The sequence below is a fragment of the Macrotis lagotis genome, chromosome 1 (genome assembly GCF_037893015.1).
Source record: "Macrotis lagotis isolate mMagLag1 chromosome 1, bilby.v1.9.chrom.fasta, whole genome shotgun sequence".
Classification (NCBI taxonomy): domain Eukaryota; kingdom Metazoa; phylum Chordata; class Mammalia; order Peramelemorphia; family Peramelidae; genus Macrotis; species Macrotis lagotis.
Genome location: NC_133658.1, coordinates 903,363,441 through 903,385,138, shown reverse-complemented (window position 1 = coordinate 903,385,138; position 21,698 = coordinate 903,363,441). Strand labels below are relative to the sequence as shown.

Here is a 21,698-nt window from a genome sequence, read left to right as displayed (position 1 = left end):
ATTTTTTTTAGGGAGTCTCAGAAAGAGGAGGGTTAGGGATTTGGGGAGCCCAGCTGAAGGAGAGGAGGGCATCCCTATAGAAGATAAGCTAAGAGCTAAATTTTGAAGGAAGCAGCGGATTCTGGGAGCCAGAGATCTTAAACCTTATACCCCATCATTACTCTTTAATCCAGTGACACTGATCTCTTGGCTGTTCCAAGAACAAGATCCTCAATTTCTTGCCTCTTGCTTATCCGCCATGACTGGATGCTTTCCTTCCTCCACTCTAACAACTCATCTACTTGTCTTCCTTTAAGTTCCAACGAAAATCCCACCTTCTACACTGCCCCAGTCCTTCTTCAGTCAAGTTCTTTCTGTTATTTCCTATTTATCCTGAATATATTTCTTTGCATGTTGTCTCCAATAGATTGTAAGCTCCTTGAAGGCAGGGACTGTTTTTTTTTTTGCCACTTTTAAAAAATATATATATTATTTATATATTTTCAATATTCTTTTTTCAAAAATGTTGAGTTCCTAAATTCTCTAGCAATATATCACTTATACATGTGAAACCATATTAGCTATTTCACCAAAAAAAAGCAAGAAATGGGGTGGCTAGGTGGCACAGTGGATAAAGCACCAGCCCTGGAGTCAGGAGTACCTGGGTTCAAATCCGACCTCAGACACTTAATAATGATCTAGCTGTGTTGTGTGGCCTTGGGCAAGCCACTTAACCCCATCTGCCTTGAAAAATGTAAAAAAAAAAAAGGCAAGAAAAAGAGAGTGAGAAGATTATATTCCCTCAATAGTCAATTCTTTTCAACCACAAAAGAACTGTTATGCTGTGTATATTTTATAATAGAGGTCCTTTTCCATTTTCATTGATCTCCTTGGGATCCAGACCTAGTGGTATCAAAATTGCCTCTTTTTTTAATTCCCAGATTTTAAAGAATTGAGTTGCCTGAAGGTCATTCCAGGGATGAAGGACCAGTCTGTGCAAAACCTGGAGATGGAGTTTCCTTTTTGGGAGATAGAAAGTAAGCTAGAGACTGTTGGACACATAATAAGTCTGGAAATGTAAGTGAGGGCCAGACTGTGATGGCCAAAGTCTTTTTCAATTCTAGACAAATTATTTTATGTTCTTCCCCACATTTTTGACACCCTCACCCCATATCCAGTCTCAAGTATCAATCAATCATTTAAGAACAAGTCAGACAAAGTGCTAAAGATACAAAAACAAAAACAATAAAAGACAACCCACACCCTCAAGTAGCTGCCCTGATGATCTCAAAGCATTAGAAGTGGCATGAGGGTGTTCCAAAGGATATCATGACCCAAACATCCTCAAAGGTCCTCAGGATGATAATGGGGGGGGGCCTCCTTCTTCCTACCTCCTATTTTCTATCCCAGGACCTAATCTTCCTTCTTTTCCAAGGAAGGATTTTCCAATTAAGAAGCCAACTTCCTTCTTCAGCTGGGCATGCTTTATCCTAGTCTATATACCTCCACTCTCTCACCCCAGTCTTCAGCTAATGAGGTCCCAGTTCCCCTCTCCCCATCTTCCCCCCTCCCCACGGCTTTTTCAGTCTGCCCCTAATCCCCAGATGCACAGTCTATGTCTGGGTTAGTGAAGCTGGTGGGAGACTGGAGAGACCCTAGTGTCTGGGCTGGGGTTTTTGCAAAGCCACTGACAGTGATTGGCATTTAAAGGAACTGTCCAGCCTCAATGCTGGTTGGAACTTTGGACAAGAGACTAATCGAAGTATTTACTTTGGTCAAAAATTTAAAGACCCTTTCCTCACTCTATGATAATTTAATTAAATCCCTAAAAAGTGGGAGGGGACTTGAAGTACTCTTATAAGAGACGGTAGATGAGCAGAAGCTAGGAAAGAATCCCGAGAGGTGGAGGTAAGGATTGGGAACTTGGCTGGCTAGATGAGATGGTCAGTTGGGGAACAGATTGGGACAGGGGACAACCAGCGATGGTAACTTGCAAGTAGACCTAAAGGTGAAGAGAAATGAGCAGTCATTACCTTACAAGTAATAGAGAGCATTAGCAACTGGTGACACAGTGACTTGACCTGCATGGACCTAACATCAGAATCACCCAAGTTCAAGTCCTGCCCCAATCACTGTCATAGTGGCTGTTTATCCTGACCAAATAATTTAACCTTGTCATCCTGTTTCCTCACCTGTAAAATGCTGATAATAGGAGCATCAATCTTTGTATTAAGGATCAAATGAGATTTTTGCGAAGCGCTTTACAAGAATAAAAGGAGTCATGTGGCCTTGGGCAAGCCACTTAACCCCATTGCCTTGCAAAAATCTAAAAAAAAAAGAATAAAGGAGTCTATAGTCATTAGTTATTCATTACCAGCCTGAATGATAAAGAGTTTTTAGCTTTAGACTGGTTTGTATGTTACCTTGGAACTTCTAAGGGAGGGGAGTCCAGAAGTTATATCTTTGATTTGATTTATTAATTTGTCAGCTGGAGAAAAGGGGATGGGACTGGATGTAAAGAATTCCAGAGGCTTAGATCAAGTCTCTAGAACCGAGAATCTAGTCAAATACAAAAAAAAAATGCATTGTCACAGAAAATGGCAAGTTGAGGTTTGTCTTCTGAGGGATTGTGATCCCCAAATAACCTCTCACTTGTGCCTTCCTTTACTCCTTATGCCCAGCTAGCTCATCTTCCTTCGGACGGGCAGCCTGCTCTGGGGGAACGTGATGCCCCAGGTAACTTCTCATGCTCCTATACCTTTCCTTACTGCTATTCTACTGTCCCTTAACTTCTGCTAACCACAGCAATGCTTAAATAAAATTTTGTCCCTAAAAAAAAAAAAAAGAAAGAAAGAAAGAAAAGAAAATGGCAAATTGATTCAGCACCCTTTGTACTGGGTTCTGTTCAGGCTTCTTTCCAAGAATGAACTGGGGAGACCAAAGGTATGGCAGCCAAGTGGTACAGTTGGGGCTGAGAGTGCGTTTTAGGGGGTTAGAGGGAGAAGGAATGGAAAAACCAATGGGGTAAGTTAGCTTGAGGCAAGGGGGCTTCTGGTCAGAACCTGGGCTGCCTTCCTAGCTATGACAGGGGGCTGACTACAGGGCCCCGTCCCCAGTCCTCTCCCTTCTCCTGTCAGCCCTGACTGCCAGGTCAATGTGGGGGGAAGGGAGGGGATTATGGACCGGCTGGTTTCTCTACCCCCCTCCCCCTTCCCAATGTCACCTCCTGGTTCCAGGGAGAGGCAGCCTTCCCCAGGATTAGGGCCCAGGATCCAGGCCAGGCTGGGGTGACATCACTCAGAGACCAGGCTTAAAATCCCCAGGCCCTGGGTGGCCACAGCTTTCGACAGTTCAACTCCCAAGTGATAGTTGGAGCTGGTCTCTTGCCCCTGCCTTAGGGGTCCTTGAACCTAGTCTGGCCAGTTAAAAGGTGAGTGACCAGCTAATGGGTGAGGGTAGAGACTTGAGACAGTGAGGAGACCCTGGAGAGGTTAAAACAGGAGAAAGAGACCAACAGAGTGGACTGGGGATGGGGAAGACAACAGGAAAGAAACAGTAAGATGAAATAGTAGTCAGAAGAGTCAGAACCAGAAAAATAGCCGAGGGAGACAGAGACGGTGAGATAGCAGAGTCAGAGATAAAAGTTACAAACATGCAGAAAATAGGGGTGAGGAGGAAGAGCATGACTCTTCAAAGGTCTGCAGAGACAGAGTCACTAGGCAAAGGAAGGGGGAAGGCAGAGAACCACAAAAGAGAGTCGGAAAAAGTGCCCATGAACCAAGAGAGGGAGAGGTTGGAAAGACTCTCTGGAGAGGGAGAGACACCAGGATGGATAAACAATAGGAGGGAAGAACAGTTGTTTCTGGAGAGGCAAAGGTGGAGAATTTAAGGTCTGAAGAATATAAGCTTCTTGAGGGCAGGGAGTATTTCATTTTGTCCTTCAGCACCTGGGAGGTAGCCAGTGTTTCATATACATCTCATAGATGAGTTTGGATGGAGACTGGACAAAGAGGAAAGAGACCCTAAAAAAGGGGTGGCTGAAGTTTAGGTTTCCCTCCTTGCCCTCTGGCCAAAACTGGGTGGGGCTAGGAGGTGCGGTCCCCTGGGTCCTTAGTCTAGCCCTTGCCTTAGATAATTGTATTTAAATCTTCCATCACTCTAATACAAAAGTTCTACTCCATCCTGTGGAGCTCACCTTTTCTTCCTGGGAGTCCCTCCCTCCATATCTCTGAATTTCTCTCCTTACTTCTTATCTCTTCCAGAGGGCCTCAGACTCGGCCTCAACCCATCCCAACCCCATTCCTCCTTATGTCTCTGACTCGCCCTAGCTTCCTCTTCCCTCTTCTTCTTCCCTGGGTGTCTTGGTCTGGGTGAGTTTTCTCGGTCTCCAGACTTTTTCCCCTGAGGAAGGGTCTCCGTCGCTTCCTTCTCTTCCTCACTGACTGTTTGGAGGTGGGTGGTGGACAGTAGCCTTGACTGACACTCCCCGCTATCCCACTTCAGCCTGGACCCCTGGGTCCCTGGTCCTGGGAGCATGATGTCCTCTTACCTCAAGTCACCCCCACCCCATTATTCGGTCAATGCACTGACCCTGGCAACACCTGCTTTGGAGATTCTACACGGAACACCCACCACTGGCTACTCAGGTGAGTCAAATCCAGTCCTTCTGAAATCGGTTTTATTTTGTTGCCCCATTATCCGGAGGGAGCAAACTGAGGCTTAGGTCAGAGACACGTCCAAAAATTTGGACCGAGCCCAACTCTGTGGGAAGGGGAAGAAGCAGATACAAAGGGGGGGGGGGGTTGTGGAAGGGGGCTGGGGGAGAAGAAAGGAATGAGGCAGAGAAGGAAGAGAAGAAATAAGAAAAAAGGAGAGCTGTGGGAAGGGAGAGTAGCAAGTCCAACAAAGGTCCCATTGAAGACAAGAGAAAGAAAAGTATGTATGGAGAAAGGACTTGGTAAAAAAGTAATCAGAGCTAACACAGACTAATTATCTCCTTTAATTCTAGCCCTCAATGTGAGGTGGGAGCTATTTGTATTTTTTGGATGGGAAACTGAAGCTGTTTTTTTCAAGTAACTTACTCGGGGCTTAGGGCTACGTTAGTCTCCTTTTGTAGGCAGAGAAACCAGGAGCTGCCTCAGAGTTCAACTGGGGCAGTCTTCTATCCTACATGACATTTGATTATTAAAGGAACCTCAAAGGGAAAATGGAAGGGGACATAGGAAAAGGAAGTGAAGAGCAGAGGTGCACTCCTGTTACTTGCTATTCCTAGGTTTGCAGTTATCCATACAAACCCTTGTGAGACAGGGCAGGCTTATAAGGGCAGTTCAGGAGAATGCCATTGTAGAGTTTGTCTTTTTCTGAGAAAAACATTTGACAGATTCTAATGTTTTGGGTGGAAAAGATGGAGAAATAAGGAGGAACTGAGCATAAAAATCAGACCTAAGAGTTCCCACTGATGAATTGCTATCTTGGAAAAAAAAAAAGTCTCTAGTGGAGTTTTCTGGTGATCTGTGTTGATCCATGAACATTAAGCACCTACTATATGCTGAATAAATCTGAGCATCTGTTTTCTTGGTGCTCAAATGGGGGAGGAAACCTACAACTACATACAAAGATGACTTAGGGTTAAATCAAAATAATCCACCGAGGAAAGGCATCAACATTAAAAGACTTTAGGAAAGTCTTATTGCAGAAAGTGAGATTTTAGCTGGCACTTGAAGAGAAAATTTCATCCATGAGGGACAGCCAGTGACAATATCCAGTACTTAAGACTGGTGACTCCCTTTGAGGATCAGGAAAGAGTATTACCGAGTTAGTCCAGTCTCCATCCAAACTCATCTAGCACTTGTATATAAAACCACCGGCCACTTCCTAGCCTCAGAATAGTACTGGCAGGTGGGAGAGATGAGTTAGGAAGACTGGAAAGGTAAAGAGACCACCAGGTTATGAATGGTCTGAAAGCCAAACATAGGATCCTGGAGGGGATGGGGAGCCATTGTGATCAGATTCTTGGTCCTGACTTTTTGCCTTATTGATCCAAAAAAAGCCCAAAGGAAGTTTTTTTCCTTTCAAGTGGGGAAGTGGGCAGGGATTTGAGACAAGGTGGCAATCTGGAAAGCTATTCTAATAGTTCAGATGGAAGGTGATGAAGGTCTATGCCAGAGGGGAAATGTCAGAAGGGAGAATGTGCCCGAGAGATGGTTACAAAAACAAAATCTAGATTTGCAAATGGATTGGCCCAGGGGGATGGGAGAGGGAAGAGGCTTACTCCTTGATTTTCAAGTAGCCTAAGTGAGTACCAGGATGAGGATGCCTCAGACCCAAATGTAGGGAAGGCAAGAAGACCTGAGGGGTTGTGGATCTAGAAGGGGGCTTTCCACTATCAAAGAAAAGCTACCATAGATCAGAATAGTGGAAGACTGAGAAAAGGTCATTAGATTTGGCAAATAAGAGACTGTAACTTAGGGAAGTATGTGTTTGTTGAATGATTAGGTCCGGAAGCCCTGATTTTAACCATTAGGAGTTAAGGAAAGAGCCATTGTTATGGAGGACTGTGGGTCTGTTTATCAGATTTGCAAGTGATTCCAATTTGCCTCAGAATAGTAGATAAAGATGATCAAATCTGGAATCCAGAGATCTCACTGAGAAAAGGGCATCCGGAAATCACCTTCCTAGAGCCCAAGTGTGGGAGGTTTGACCAGAGCAAAGTTTGCCCTGAAAAGGATCTAGGGGCTAGCATGGACAGTTAGTTGTTGTCATGGAATTGCTTTAGTTGAGCTAAGTGACTTGCCTAGGGTCACAGATGATAGGAGGTTGGATCTGAACTCAGGAATTTGAGTCCCCTGTGCCCCTTAGGCTGTTGAGAAAGCCAAAGTTGGCCACTATTGACTTCAGTAGGAAGGTTAAAAAAAAACCATTTTGGCTTCATGTCTATAGCATCTATCTCTTTAGAAATATTGTAAGAGCTACATTAAGAGAGATTCTACCATTACTTTTAAGAGGTAGAATCTGGAGTTCAGATTCTGAGTTCAAATATGGACATAGATACTAGCTGGGTGACCCTGGACAACAATAATGATTGGGACTAGTAGACACTTAGGTGCTTCTTGATGGATTCCACTGGATTAGGGAGATATTCTTCCGGATATCTGACCACATTTGGATTATTACCCAGTTCTGAACATTTTGAGAAGGGCAATAATGAGTTAGAAACCTGGAGGGAGGGGCAGCTAGGTAGAGTGAGCCCTGGAGTCAGGAGGACCTGAGTTCAAATCCAGCCTCAGACACTAATTGCCTAACTGGGTGACCTTAGGCAAGTCACTTAACCCCATTGCCTTAAAAAAAACAACCTGGAGAGAAGGGAAGGCTTAGTTGACCCTGCCCTTATATACAGGATTTACACTAGCTCCCAGAAGATAGAAGGGGAGAGCATTGGCTAATGTTGGACTTAAACATTAGAAGAGTTACCTGATGAGAGCTCTCCAAAAGTGGAGGTAATGGATTCTCCATCACTGAGGATTCAACTATGTTAAAGAATATATTCTCTTTGAATTAAAGGTTAAACTAATTGACTGCTTGCTTCCCTTCCAACTTTCAAGATTGTGTGGTTCCCATCTTACAAAGAAAAGAAATCAAGGTCCAGAGAGGTAATGAGGCATCCTGAAAATTATAGGAATTTTGTTCTCATGGAAAGGGGACTTCTGATTCCTAAGTCTAGACTTAGACATATCTCCCTTTATTTCTTATCCCACTACATATCCCCCTTTGTCTTCTTTGAGCCTTTTTTCAAGAACTTGGTACTGACCCATTTTATAGATAGGAACTGAGACCCATTGTAGGAAAGAGACCCACCCAAGATTCAATGGGACCAGAAACCAGGTCTTCAGACTCTCAGGTTCAGATGTCTTTCTCCCATATCCATGACTTCAGTGGGGAGGGGGAAAAAAAGAGAAGAAAAAAGGTGGATGGAGACTGAGAAGAAAAAAATGGAAGGGTATAAAAGGGATAGAAGTAGGAAAGAAAGAAGGCAGTGTGAAGAATGCTGAATTTGAAGTCAGCTTCTGACTTCTATTTAATCTATGTGATCTTAGATACCTTTGTGCCTCAGTTTCCTTATCCATAAAATGATGGAGTTGGCCTAAATGAACTTTAGGAACTGTACTTAATTAGTCTGAAGAAGAGAAGGCTCTAAGAAGACAGGTAGGTGGCTTCCTCCTATTGACTCCATCAGGAGGCATTCCTTTCTTGTATGGGTCAGGATCAGGAAGGCTGTTGCAGTGTCCCCCCCTTCCAGCTCTGGGGTCCTGCACTAGAGAAAGAGGAAGGAGAAAGGCAAAGAAGAGGGAGATGAAAGGGAAAAAGAGAAAGGAGGAATGAGAGAGAATAGTTGGGCAGATGAGGAAAAGAAAAGGCTGAAAAGGAAAGATGAGAAAGAAAAAGGGATGAAAGAAACATGAAGATGAGAAAAACAGAAAGAGAATGAGGGAAAGTCGAAATGGCATTGGGTCGCCCCCACCCTAGTTCATCAGACAGCTTCTGACTGGGGCCATCTTGTCCTACCCAGGCACACCACGGAAGCAGCGACGAGAACGGACCACATTCACCCGAGCTCAACTAGATATCCTGGAAGGCCTTTTTGCCAAGACCCGATACCCTGATATCTTCATGCGAGAGGATGTAGCAGGCAAAATCAACTTACCAGAATCCCGAGTCCAGGTCTAGACTTGCTACCCCTCAGAATCCCAGGCTCTGAAGCCTGTCTGCCTTTCCCCCTAATAGTATCCATGAGCTCCTAGCAGCCCTGTGAGTTATCCTAACCACAGCTGGCGTTAACCCATTAAATATCTGGTCCATGATGGGGATTTGAACCTAAGTCTCATCCTGACTGACTTGGTCTTCCCATTCAGAATTCTATACTCTTTCTCTCCCCCAGGTATGGTTCAAAAACCGCCGAGCAAAGTGTCGCCAGCAGCAGCAGCAGCAACAGCAGCCAGCAGGTGCGGGGACATCCAAGACCCGCCCCACCAAGAAGAAGGGCACTTCTCCGCCCCGAGGTGGAGCAGAATCTGGGCCAGAACCCCCAGGTCCTTACAGCCCAACTCCTGTTTCCTCGGGCACTCCTCCTTCAGCATCAGTATCCATCTGGAGCCCTGCCCTCTCTCCACTGTCAGACCCCCTGGCAACAATGGGGGCTTCGGGGAGCTCATCCGTCTGTACCCAACGTGGTCCTGGGGCTTCTGTTTCTGCCTCCTCTTCCTATGCGTTGACCTATGCTCCTACCCCAGCAACCTTCGGTGCCTCCTCCTCACCCTATGGGAGCTCGAGCTCCTTTTTTGGGGGTCTAGACTGTAGCCCCTACCTCTCACCCATGGGGTCCCAGCTGGGCGGACCTGTTTCTTCCCTCAGTCCTCTCCCTGCCCCTGGCATGGGACCCCACTTGGGCCAGTCACCCGCCTCTTTGTCAGGTCAGAGTTTTGCGGCTGGGGGCCTGGGTTTCAGCCCAGTGGATTGTCTGGATTACAAAGAGTCCAACAGTACCTGGAAACTCAACTTTAGCACAACTGCTGATTGCCTGGAATACAAGGATCAAACCTCATGGAAATTCCAGGTGTTGTAGATGAGGGAAGGGAGAGTTAAGTTCTTTCCTTCTTGGAGTTGAACCCTCTTAAGATTCCATCTTTCTGAACGAGGAGGTAGGGGTGGTTTGTGGAAGGAACTTCTCAACTGGATCCAGGACCCTGAATCTCCCATCTATCACCACTGTAACCTTAAACAATTCTCTTCTCCTGGGTCAGTTTCTCCTGTAATTAGGGGGGGTACAGATAGATGATCCCTAAGATTGTTACTAGCAGCTTCTAATGGAAGGAGACAAGGATCTTGACTCATTGAGATCCTGTACATCCCTACTATGCTTTAATTTAGAAGAATGAAAATTTTAAAATACTGGGATCTGCCCCCACAAGGACATAGATGATCAACTAACCCTCCCCCCACCCAAGAAGGAAAGGATTTGATTTTCAAAGGCATTGGACAAATAGACTTTCCTTGGTGCTTCAGTGGAAAGAAGTTTTTGGAGCCAGTACCCCTGTTCAAATCCTAGGAAACACATTCCTGCTTCTCTCAGACTGTTTTCTCACGTATAGACAAGGAGATTGGATCTGATGGTGTCTTGGGTTCCCTTCCACTTCTAAAATGGCAAAATGACATGAAATACTGAAGGAAAAAAAAATGAACTTTTAGTAAGCCTTCAAAGAAATCTTTGCAACCTGCAAAAAAAAAAGCCCACAAAAACTCACTCTACAGACTTCAGAGGACTGGTTCAGATAAGGGCAAGTCCCATCATGAAAACCTTACCTACCTTGACTCCCAACAGAATTGTACATAGTCCAAGAACTGCTGGGGGAGGGGGATTTCAGGCCAGTTCAGTTTAACGGGTTCCCCATGCCAGCTGGGTCCACAGACCTTTGAGAGGAGATATTAAAGAAACCCAGCACTGATTACATAGCTTTTTTTTTTTAAGACAATATTTATTAATGTGCCAGCTAGGTGGTCCAAGTTGCTAGAATGCTGGGCCTTTAGTCAGAGAAGCTCATCGAGTTCAAATCCAGTTTCAGACATTTACACATTTACTAGTTGTTTGACCCTGGGCAAGTCACTTTAACTCTGGTTGCCTCAAGTCACCTTAACTCTGTCAGATGAGGAGCTGGAAAAGAAAATGGCAAATCATTCCAATCTTTGCCGAAATAAATCCAAATATGACTTAAAATGCACCAGACCCTGTGCTAAGTGCAAATACTACAAATAAAGGTAAAAAATAGGCCTGCCCTCAGTGTCAAAGGACAAACCAACCATAGAGAGGATAAATGGGGAATGGGTGAGCAGAGGGAAGATTCTCAGAATTTTCGCCTGATGCATGGGACCTTTTGAGTCCCATCCTTCCTCTGAAGCCTCAGTTTACTTATCTATAGAATGGATTGTAGCAGAGGTCTCTTCCAGGTGGTGACCCAGGAGTATAAGTGGCTCTCCTGGAGGTATCTTTGGGGTGGTAGTATATTTCCAATTACTTGTGAAAGCCAACAGGGTCCCCCTCTTTCCAAGTTAACCCTATTCATGAACCCTTTTTGCTCAGGTCATCATCCCAAGGATCTTGGAGTCCTGACCTGAGAGCACGCCCTCACCTATTCCTTCCCAGAACCTCACTGTTCCCCACCCTTGCCCCAATCTATGACCTAGTCCGAGATAAGTTTTTCGGAGTCAGTAGAGAGTGAGAGGACTTTATCCTCCCCAGAATTTTATCCATTTTAATAAAACAACAAAAAAATCTTTGAGAATCTGGTTTCTTGGGAAGATGGGAAGATAATGAGGATTGGGTGTGGGAAGACCAGGAATGACCTCAGCAACCCTGTGCATCATCTTTCCTCTTAAATTGACTCATCTGTCCTGTTTCTATGCCTTTCTACTTCCTGTGGTCTCCATTACCCTCTCCTAGCTGCCTTAATCTTTGCTCATCTTGGTTTCTTTTCATACTCTTTCATTTGCCTGGTACCTCAATTCTTTGTTTCTTAAACATTGTTGTCGCCTTAATATGTGTAGCTAGGTCGGCCTGGGCCACAAACCAGCCCAGACTCCCTCCCTCTCTTCTTCCCTCCCTCCCCATCATGATCTAATTTTGCAAACACCAGCTCCAATCCTCTTAGCCTGGCCTGTCCCTGAGGCCTTCTCAGCAGGTTGGAAGGGATTTGGGGGAGGGAAGGGTGGCTGAGCCTGATGGGAAATGGGGACACCAAGTCCCCATTCTGTTGAAACAAGAACATTTGCAGCTGCTCCAGTGATGACTGGAAACTCAACAGAAAAAACAAACCAGCAAGGCTGTCCAGAGAAATTCTGATCAGTGATGATCCAGGTACTCCCAGGTGTCTGGGCTTTCCAGAGAAAGCCTGGTTGTGACAAAGGAACAGAGACAGGCCCCTCAAAGCTTCTTACCTGTATGACTTGGTATTTTCCTACCTTTGAAATGATGGGGTTGGAGAAGTCCCTTCTTCCTTTACATTTGTGGCTCAGAAAAACTTAAGTCCTCAACCCCACCCCTAGTGCAACTATAATATACAAATGAAAGCAGGAGTGATTTGAGAGTTGTCCAAAATATTAAGTTTGGCCCTGATATTTAAGATCTGATTAAGTCAACTGGCCTTTTAGTTTTGTAGTATTCACCTATCTGGTGAGGGGTGGGGGGTAGAGAAGAAAGTTCTAGACTAAGAACTAGAAAGGGGTCTTAGAAGTCATCCAGGTCAACTTAATTTTACAGATAGGGAAAGTGAGGTGAAGAGTTTTGATATTTGGCCAAAGTCACAAAAGTATATTAAATGATATAAAAGACTAGTATTAGTTTAACTATTTTGGGCAGTGTTACAGCCATAGGTTGAGTTCCATGGAGACCAGTCTTGGGTCATAGAGGACGCTCTCCCCCACTCCCTTTTATGAGAGGGAGGGGGTAGATTAATTGAGGCCTTAATCCACCTAATCCCTGGGACAGATGGAGGAGGGAGAACAGGGGGAAATGCTGGCCAAGCTGAGGGCCTTCCCCCTCCCCTTGCTGAACCAGGCTCCCTCTGAAAAGTCCGGGCTCCCTAGGAGGTTTCTGGGTTATCGGTAGATTGGGGAGTAGCTTCCCATCGGGGCCATTGCTCTCTAGTTCCATTTTTTTATGGGTGACAAGGCAGTGTAGATGTCCTTGGCCCTGCCACGCAGGGATAATCTTCACCTGGGGAACCTTGGTTTTTCCCAGAACACAAGGCTTGGGGAGGCTGAGGGACAAGAGGGAGAGCTGAGGAGGGAAGGGGGGCAGATAGAGGGGAAATTTAGGGCTAGAGAAGGAAAAGACTAAGGTAGCCCCAGAGGCAGGAAGGTGGAGGACAGAAATTGAGGACAAAGAACTGAAGACTAGAAGGGGGTTCGGATCCTACTCTTTTTTTCTAGATTGCTTCAATAGCCTTTTGAATGTCTCTAAGCTTCATGTCTCAGACCGATCCCCCCTACCCAACTGCCAAAGGACAGTTCTGCCATGTCACCCTCCCCCCTCAGACTCTAGTAGCATCCCATTGCTGTAGGATCCCATCTAAAGTTCTTTCCAACACAGCTCCATTCCATGCTTATTCTTTCTCCATTCACTCCATGGTCGGGCCATACTCGTCTCCATTCGGCTGCCCACTCATGATGCCTGCTCCACCCATCCCTCATGTCAGGACTGTCCTTCCATCTCACTATGAATCCATGGTTTCCTTCCAGATTCCACTTAGGCATCATGTTCTACATGACCTGGCTTGGAATCTTGGCTCTGCCACTCTCTTTATTGAGCAAATCTTTCTGAGTCTCAGTTTCCCCTTTTGTAAAATGGGTAGGGGAATAGCTTCTAAAATCTTTTCTAGCTCTAAATCTAGGATTCTATGGTCCTAGTACTGAGAGAGATGGAGGGAGAAAAAGGGAAAGGTTAGGGATGGGTTTGGGGAGAAGAGATTGAGAGGAGAGAAAGGAGAGCCTGACTTTGGGGGTAACCTGAGAAAGGGAGGGTGAGTATGTAGATGTCTAGGCAGGCACCTCCTGGGTTTTCAGGCGTCCCTGGTGAGCTTGGGCTGTTTCTAAAGACGCTTGCCCAAGCTAAGGGCTGGTCAGAAGCCAATGGGTTTGGGGGTGGGGGAGAGATATTATAAGGTGCTCCCAGGGGAAGTACCCAGCTGCTTAGATCCCCTGCTCTCCATTGTCACCATGGTTCCTACTACTGCTTTCCTGCTGGGCCCTCTCCTCTTAGCATCTCTTTGGGGGGTCTCCACTGCAAGTGTGTGCCTTCTCCCCTCCCCTGAAGCCTCAGGGACTGCAGAAGTCCCTAGATCTCCCAGGTTGAACCTCTGTTTTCTCCCTCTCTTTTCCAGGGTCCCTCTTGAGTCTGCTTGGGGATCATGTCCGAGAAGTACAGGCTAGGTTGGTCCAGAAGCTGGAGGAGCCGAGTCCAGTGAAGGAGGGCTGGCTCTGGCAGCCACTGGATCCTTTCAACAGCTCTGATCAGCGCTTCTTCCTCCAGGTCAGCCTCAGTCATGGCAGCTTCTCTCTCCTGCAGACCACTCCCAGCCCCATCTCAAGGACTTTTTCACCTTTCCTCAACTCTATCATGTCCTGATGGTCAGAAACAGGCCCCCCCCCCCATTCAACTTCTCTCACCAATAAGGTCCCTTAATCTCAGATAACCAAATACTCTTCTGGACATAAATTCTTTCCCAGCAAATAGCTCATTCCCCCCAATTCTCTCCACACATATACAGGTCTTGAGGATCTGATATCTCTCCTTGAACCTTTCTTTCTAGACTCCATCTTTTCTATCTAAATAAACCCCCAAGATCCAAAGTTTTCTTTGGACTCATAAATCTTGGACTCAAAATTCCCCATTCCCTCCCCAAAGTTTTTCCCAACCTTATTCAGGTGTCTGAGTTTTCTTCCCCTCTTCCACTCCTTTTCAGGGTCAGTCCCAATTTTTTCCCCCAATAAAATATGCCAAAGATCAAATTATCTTACCCATTCCTGCTCCAGGATGGACTGTTCTAGCAATAGTCCAGACCCAGTATTTGCTGTCTAGTCCCCTGGCATTGATGACCCCATGGTGATAGACAAGAGTCTAGGCCATAGACTTGCTAAGGAATTCCCTGGCTCTTGAATCCCACCTTTGCTCTGGGATGACAGAAGTATTGAAGGCCAGGACCATTAGGGAAGTAAGATAATTGGGGTTAGGGATTAGTGCTAGGAGAGGACACATAGTTTTAGTAGGAGTGATGGACCTGTAGTCATCAAAAAGTACTTTGCCTGCCTGGACTCCAGTTTTTGATCCATAAAAGAGATAAAACTGGGAGCCTCTTTCCTCACTGGGTGATTGAAGAGAAAGTAATTTGCAAACCTTGATAGGCCAGAGAAATGAGGTCTGTCCTAGGATGTGGACCATGATCCCTTCCTTCTGCCCTGCTCAGAGATACTGGGTGAATACCAGACACTGGACATCACCAGATGGCCCTGTTTTCCTGCACATCGGGGGTGAAGGCAGCCTTGGGCAGAATTCTGTGCTTAAAGGTATAAAAGGCAGCAGACAGGAAATCTTGGGCCCAAAGGCAGGGTCCTTGGGGACCCTGAAGAGGAAAGGCCTGAAGGCTTGGGGGGGGGTAGTTACTTCTTAGGCTGAGGCTGGATGGTCTGGAGGGTATTTCCATGTTGGTTGGACTATGAGCTATGAGTGGGTATAGAGTATGGCAATGGCCACTTCCATCATCTCCTTCCCTCAGGTCACCCTGCGACCCTGGCCCCACACTGGGGGGCTCTGGTGGTATCTCTGGAACACAGATTTTATGGACACAGTATCCCCCCAGGAGGATTAGACATAGCTCAGCTCCGCTTCCTGTCTAGCCGTCATGCGTGAGTAGGTGTTGGGGAGGGAGAATGAAGGAGACTGAAGAATGTCTCATCCATTCCTCTGCCTCGCAAGGGCCCCATTGGGGCTCCCCCCCAACACCCTGAAGTCCTTCAGGTCCATTCTGGTCCTCTTCCCAGCAGGGTGAGATTCTCTATCTTCCTAGGGTGTGAGTCCCTCATTCACCTCGGATATTCTTCCGGATGAGTGGGTGCTCTGGGTTGGGGACATGGGGAACCCTACCTGTGGAGGCCCTCAGGGTCTGTTTGGGTTTATCTAGGAAGGATATTAACTATTGGGATTTGCCCATCTGCTTCTCTCCTGATGTCTCTGTATGACCTCCCTCCCCTTCTACTTTTCAGTGTGTGTGAGCATCTCTGTCTCTTTTTTCTGGGGACCACGGGATGATAAGACCACAGGTCTAGAACGGGAGGGAGCTTAGAGACCATTAAGTTCAACCTCATTTGACAGAGAAGGAAACTGAAGAGAGTTGACTTGTCCAAGGACAAACAGCTGGCAAGTGGCAGAAACAGGATGTGAATGAACACAGGCTTGTTTGCGAAGCCAGTCTCCTGGATCATGCTGTTTCTGTAGTTTGTCTCTCTGTTCCGTCTTCCTTCCTTAGCCTGGCTGACGTGGCCTCTGCCTGCGTCCATCTCTCTGCCATCTACAACATCTCAGCCTCCAGTCCCTGGATCGCCTTCGGAGGTTCCTATGCTGGCTCCCTGGCTGCCTGGGCCCGGCTGAAGGTTCAGCATCCTCTCTCCAGGCCACAGGGAGGGAGTTGAGGGGATGGGGGGTGGGGGGAGGTCACGTCGAAGGTGACACTCATTCTGGGGGAGGGAAGGGAGGCATGATCCAACCTTTACCCCTATCGTCCTAGTTCCCCCATCTCATCTGGGCGGCCGTGGCCTCCTCAGCTCCTGTACAAGCCCAGTTGGACTTCTCCGGTTACAACCAGGTCACTAGAAAAATCAATCAACAGTGGGCTAGTTAGAGTTTGCAGTTTGGACAGGACTTTGGTGGCCAGGCTGTGCTGCCCATACAGGGCGGGAATCTTCCCACAAGGGAGATTCTCTCCAGGCCTCTGCTGGGGGGCCCTTTGTACTTCTGGGAAATCAGTCTAAATTTGCCTCCTAGTTGTACCACATGGGCTTCTAACAACCGTGTGCGTGTGCGGTGTGCATGTGTGCGTGTGTATGGGGGGGAGTCGAGGCTGGGATTAGGGAGGGGCTGTGGGGCCTGGGTCTGGGGAATATGTGTGTGGTGGGGACTGAGGCTGGGATGGGCTAGAAAATTTCAAAGGAGCAGGGATTGGGGAAGATGTGTGAAGACCAGACCTGGGATCCACTGGTGTGCTTTCCACCCCCAGGTAGTATCCAGAAGCCTGGCTGACCCTGCAGTGGGTGGTTCACCTAAGGTACTCTCCAGGGGTCATCAGACATCTTGGGCCGGGAAAACTAGGAACCTTTGGGATGCAGATTTCTTCTCTTCTTTTTTTTTGCCTTTTACAAGGCAATGGGGTTAAATGACTTGCCTAAGGTCACACAACTAGGAAATTATTAAGTGTCTGAGACTGGACTTGAACTCAGGTCCTACAATGTAAGTTTCTTGGGAGGAGGAATTGTTTCATTTACTTATCACTGGACTGGTAGATACGTAGTCTAGGGTTGCAGGGTGGTCTAGGGGAAGGAGAGGAATGAATTGAAAGCACCAGCTGGGGTTGCCTTGGGGACCTGAAGACAAAGGGAGGCAGTCCATGCCTGTAGGGAAACCATTTACATTCTAATAGATTAAAGGACATACTTTGGGGAGGGGTGGGCTGGGAAGGGAGTGCCTGGCTTGGAAACTGGACCACTGATTTCCAGAAGGACTACAGAAGACTAGGTTCTAGTCTGATACCCTATGACCTTGAGAATTTCCCTTCTCTAGGCCTCAGTTTCCTTATCCAGAAGGTTAAGGGCTAGCCAAAGGATTTCTAAGCTCCCGGGATCTGTCACAAGCTGAGTTCTAATACTGAACCTGTGTGACCTTGACCAAAGCATTTCACTCCCAAGGCCTCAATATCCTCCTCTGTAGAATCACAGGGGTAGGGCAGGGGTGAGGGGTGGAGAAACCAGAGAGCCTCTGAGGTCCTTTCCAGTACTAAACCCAAGTGGTGACTCCGGGGTCTGTTAAGGGAGGAGACAACTCTGATACCAATGGCTGCAGATAAAGGGCAGACAGACAGGGAGGAGGGAGGAAGGAATTTTGACCGAGTTTCCCTCCTGGTAGTGCCTGATGGCTGTGGCCCAGGCCTTCTCTGACCTGGACTTTGGCCTGTCTGAGGGCAAAGAGACTCAGGCTTTGCTGCAATCAGAAGTAAGGGCATGTGGGCCCCTGGAGGCCCCGGAGGATCAGGACGAGCTCCTGGAGCAGCTGGAAGGGCTGGTGGGGGCGGCGGTGCAGTATGACCAACAGGTAGGAGCTGTCCTGGACGTGAGAAGTCTCTGCCACCTCCTCTTGGTCAACCAGAGCAGAGGGCCCCTTTCGGGACTCCAGGATGCCATCCAGGTAAGGGTTCAGACCTGCCACCAAGGACCCTAAATATCTGAGGATCCCAGTTCCTCTCTGAGATTCAGGAATCCTTTCTCATAGCTTGTGCTCAAGGCCCTAGACCTCCCATGCCTGCCCAGCTCCAAGGCAGCTGCCCTGGCTGAACTGAAGGATACCCGTCCACAGGCTGTGGGCCTGGGCTACAGGCAGTGGTTCTATCAAACCTGTACTGAGTTTGGATACTGTGAGTAACCCTCTCTCCACCAGCCCTGAAAAGCCACAAAACCCAGAGGAGGCAACATCTCAATCAACCATCATTGTCTTGGGCCTGACAATCTAATCACGAGTTTATCAAGTTCTCTCCTTCATGGACCCACCCACAGCTATGCTTGGGGTCCACAGACAACACTCCCAAATGGATGCCAATCCCAGAGTTTCCAATTTGGACAGGACTTTGGTCGCCATGTTGGGCTACCCATACAAGACAGGAATCTTCCCACAAGGGAGATTCTCTCCAGGCCTCTGCTGGGGGGCCCATAGTACTCCTGGGAAATCAATCTAAATTTGCCTCCTAGTTGTGCCACATGGACCTCTAACAAAATTCACATATACCTGAGAACCTCCCAAAGTGTGCACCTGAGTGGACCTCTGACCCCAGCACACATTTACTAGGTGAAACTGGAATTTCCTCCCCATCTTCTCCTTCCTCTGCCTCAACAGACATCACCTGTGAGGACCTGAGCTGCCCCTTCTCCAGGCGGAAGACACTGAGTGCCCAGCTTCAGCTGTGTGCACAGGTGTTTGGGCTCTCATTGGCATCTGTGGCCAAAGCTGTGACCAGGACCAACACCTACTATGGTGGCCGGAGCCCTGGGGCTACCCGTGTGTTCTTTGTCAATGGTAAGGGGTGGATTGGGGAATCCAGAGACCCTCCCTCTTCCAGCTGTCCTTCCTTGTCTCAGTATCCCCCTTCCTCTTCCTGTTCCCAGGCGATATTGATCCTTGGCATGTGTTGAGCGTGCTCCAGGCCCTTGAACCCTCAGAGTCAGCCATGCTCCTGAGGGGCACATCCCACTGCTCGGACATGGCCCCACCCCAGCCCTCAGATCCACCCAGCCTACACCTGGGGCGCCAGGTTAGCAGGGACTATTTTCAAGACCATTGGGTTAATAATGGGGGGGGGTGTAATAGGGTGGTTGCTGACTCAGTTCTAACTTCATCCCATTTCCTCAATAGAAGATTCTCCAGCAACTCAAGATCTGGCTACAGGAGGCAGAAGTAGCTCAAGCCTTGGCAGGAAGACCCAAACCATCTGATGATCAATGAGCAGCTAGGAATACGCCCATAGTTACCCTTCCTCCAGGTGGAACTCCTCCTCTTACCCTAATCTGGGACCACAGGGAGCCCATTCAACTCATCTCCTCCCTCACTTCCCCCATTCCCAAGTAGCTCACATGCAAACACACACACACACATGTACAAAAATCAACCTCTTTTGGCAAGCCCCAGGATCTCAGCCACAAAGAGTTCAGTTTTGGTCAAGATCTGCCCCTTTGAAACCAATGAGGTGTCTCATCAAGACAAGGTCGGCACCTTCTCCACTGACATCCACACCACCTCAGCAAACAGTCATCTTTTCCTTGAAAACTCCTAAACTCCTGCTTTGCTATCCAGACACACTCAGCTCATGAGCAAACATGTCTCTCTCTCTCATTTCTGGAGGGTCTTTAGGTCAACCAGTAGGTTAGCTCAGTGGGCAGAGTCCTGGATCTGGAATCAGGTCATCTCTGCTCTGCTCTCAACCCACAGGGGGACCCTGGCCAAGTTACTTTCCTTCTCAAGGCTCAGTTTCCTTATCTGTAAACTACTAAATCATACTAAACAGACTAAATCATCTATAGCGCCTCTTTAAGCTCTATATTCTGCGATCTGAATCTTTGAACATTCGGTGGTCCTTTATTCAGATCTGCACCTAACCAGCAAGCATCTGGGCTTCACCTGCCAACACTGAAGCCACAGAAATCAGTTTTTCCCCATCATCATTATTAATGAGAACATCCTCTCCTTGGCAAACTCCTTCATCTATTAAACAATGGCATCCCTGAACCCTACAGGGCAAAAAATCCAAAGTCTTCCATAAGGATGAATATCTGAATGTCTGCTGTCTTTTTGTGTCTCCTTGGCATTTTGGACACCCTGAGGAGGGGGAGTGAGATCCTTCCCTCCTGCTCCTCAGGTTCTCAGATAGTGATTTCAAAGTCTGGGATGAGCCAAGCTGAGCCCAGACCCCCTCCTTCCTCTTCCAGATCGGCCTCTGTCTCTTCTCGAAGAGCCTGGATCTCTAGGCCCAGAGTACACAGCTGGGTAAAGAGTTGGATGTCCATCCTCCGCAGGCTCCTCTGTCGGGGAGGGAGAACACTTGTGAGGGCAGTGGACAGATCTCAGATGGGAGCCAGTCACGCTTCCCCCGGCACCCCCACCCCACGACCCTGGCAGTTGGAGCATGGTCCCACCCCTACCTCCCTACTTGGGGGTCCATCTAACCAGTGACCAGTTCCCCCTACCCTCCTCTCCGTGGTTCAGTCTGATGCACCTCTGGCTATCTCTCCCTAGCTTTGTTTTATTAGCTCACAGGATCTCTCTAAGACAATCTAAGGCAGAAAGATCAAGATAGGGTAGTGCTAGAGTCAACCCCTCCCCTCTTACCACCCCTTCCAGGGGCCAGGCCCTTCCTTTCCCACTTCTTCCATCTTACCACCTCCATTTCTGTCTTTTCTCCATCTCTCCTCTGGCTGTCTCTCCCCTCCATCTGTATCTAGGCCCCTAGAACTGTGTGTCCAGTACGTGTATCTGGGTTTGCTCAGCTCCCTTTTCTGTCCCCCAGGAGTCTCCCTCACCAACTCGGGGTCTTCATATCTACCCAACCAGGTCCCTCTTCTTCAGCTGTTTCTGCTTCCCTCTCCCTCCCTCTGCCCCCCATCTCTTTCTCCCTGGTTCTCTCTGCCCCCCTCTTTCTCTCTGCCCCCATCTCTCCCTCTGCCCCCTCTCTCTCTCTGTACCCCATCTCTTTCTCCCTGGTTCTCTCTGCTCCCCTTTCTCTCTGCCCCCCTCTTTCCCTCTGCCCCCGTCTTTCTCTCTGCCCCCCATCTCTCCCTCTGTACCCCATCTCTTTCTCCCTGGTTCTCTCTGCCCCCCCCCCCCCGTCTCTGGCCCATCCCCCTCACCAGCTGCTCCCACACCCACACCACGCGGTCCTCGGGCCGGGGGGCCCCGGCTGCCGGCCCCGCAGAGGCGCAGGCCCCGCTGGGGTCTCTCAGGGCCCGAGGGGGGGCCCCCAGCCCCGCCGGCACCAGCCCGGCCCTGGCCAGCCGCCCCCAGGCCTCCATCCCGCTCTCGGGGCCACGCAGGCAGCCGGGGCCAAAGTCCGCCCTGCCCGGGCTGTGCTACCCACAATCCCTCCCGCCGCCGGGGGCACCCCGAGCGCCGTGGCGCCGGCAGGCCCCCGGCAGCAGGAGGGGCGCGGGGCAGACGCCGGGGAGCACCGGTGGGCGCGGGGGCAGAGCCCAGCACTCCGGGAAGATGCCCAATTAGGCGGCGCCGGCGCCTTTAACAGGGGGCCGAGCCTAAGAAGGGAAGGAGCCAATGAACGGGCTGAGGGCGGGGCCTCAAGGGGGAGAGGTGGGGTCTCGAGAGAGGAGCCAATGTGTGATCTCAAGGGTTGACTTTGGGGAGGGAGGAG

General features: G+C 48.4%; 3 protein-coding genes across 4 annotated transcripts; 2 read left to right on the top strand and 1 right to left on the bottom strand.

The window, feature by feature from the left end:
* Positions 1–4,513: 4,513 nt before the first annotated feature.
* LOC141491812 (homeobox protein otx5-like) lies at positions 4,514–9,598 on the top strand. Of its 2 annotated transcripts, none has more exons than XM_074192616.1 (3): positions 4,514–4,625; positions 8,546–8,697; positions 8,915–9,598. In XM_074192616.1, exons 1-3 carry the CDS (start codon positions 4,514–4,516, stop codon positions 9,596–9,598), a joined length of 948 nt encoding a protein of 315 aa, XP_074048717.1. The 2 variants fall into 2 exon arrangements, with proteins under 2 accessions (XP_074048717.1, XP_074048718.1); XM_074192617.1 differs by having other exon boundaries at positions 4,517–4,600; positions 8,527–8,697.
* A 4,084-nt stretch (positions 9,599–13,682) lies between these two features.
* Positions 13,683–20,104, top strand: LOC141509539 (thymus-specific serine protease-like). The gene is given in 12 exon segments (XM_074219158.1): positions 13,683–13,813; positions 13,908–14,056; positions 14,991–15,090; positions 15,300–15,429; positions 16,050–16,173; positions 16,308–16,385; positions 16,797–16,844; positions 17,699–17,977; positions 18,062–18,203; positions 18,680–18,897; positions 18,900–19,094; positions 19,196–20,104. Coding segments are annotated over 12 exon segments (1,623 nt in total). The 5' UTR covers positions 13,683–13,743; the 3' UTR covers positions 19,286–20,104.
* Positions 15,038–21,683, bottom strand: ERICH4 (glutamate rich 4). The gene is made up of 2 exons (XM_074219156.1): positions 21,184–21,683; positions 15,038–20,358 (listed from the first exon to the last, which is right to left on the bottom strand). Exons 1-2 carry the CDS (start codon positions 21,343–21,345, stop codon positions 20,200–20,202), a joined length of 321 nt encoding a protein of 106 aa, XP_074075257.1. The 5' UTR covers positions 21,346–21,683; the 3' UTR covers positions 15,038–20,199.
* Positions 21,684–21,698: the final 15 nt, after the last annotated feature.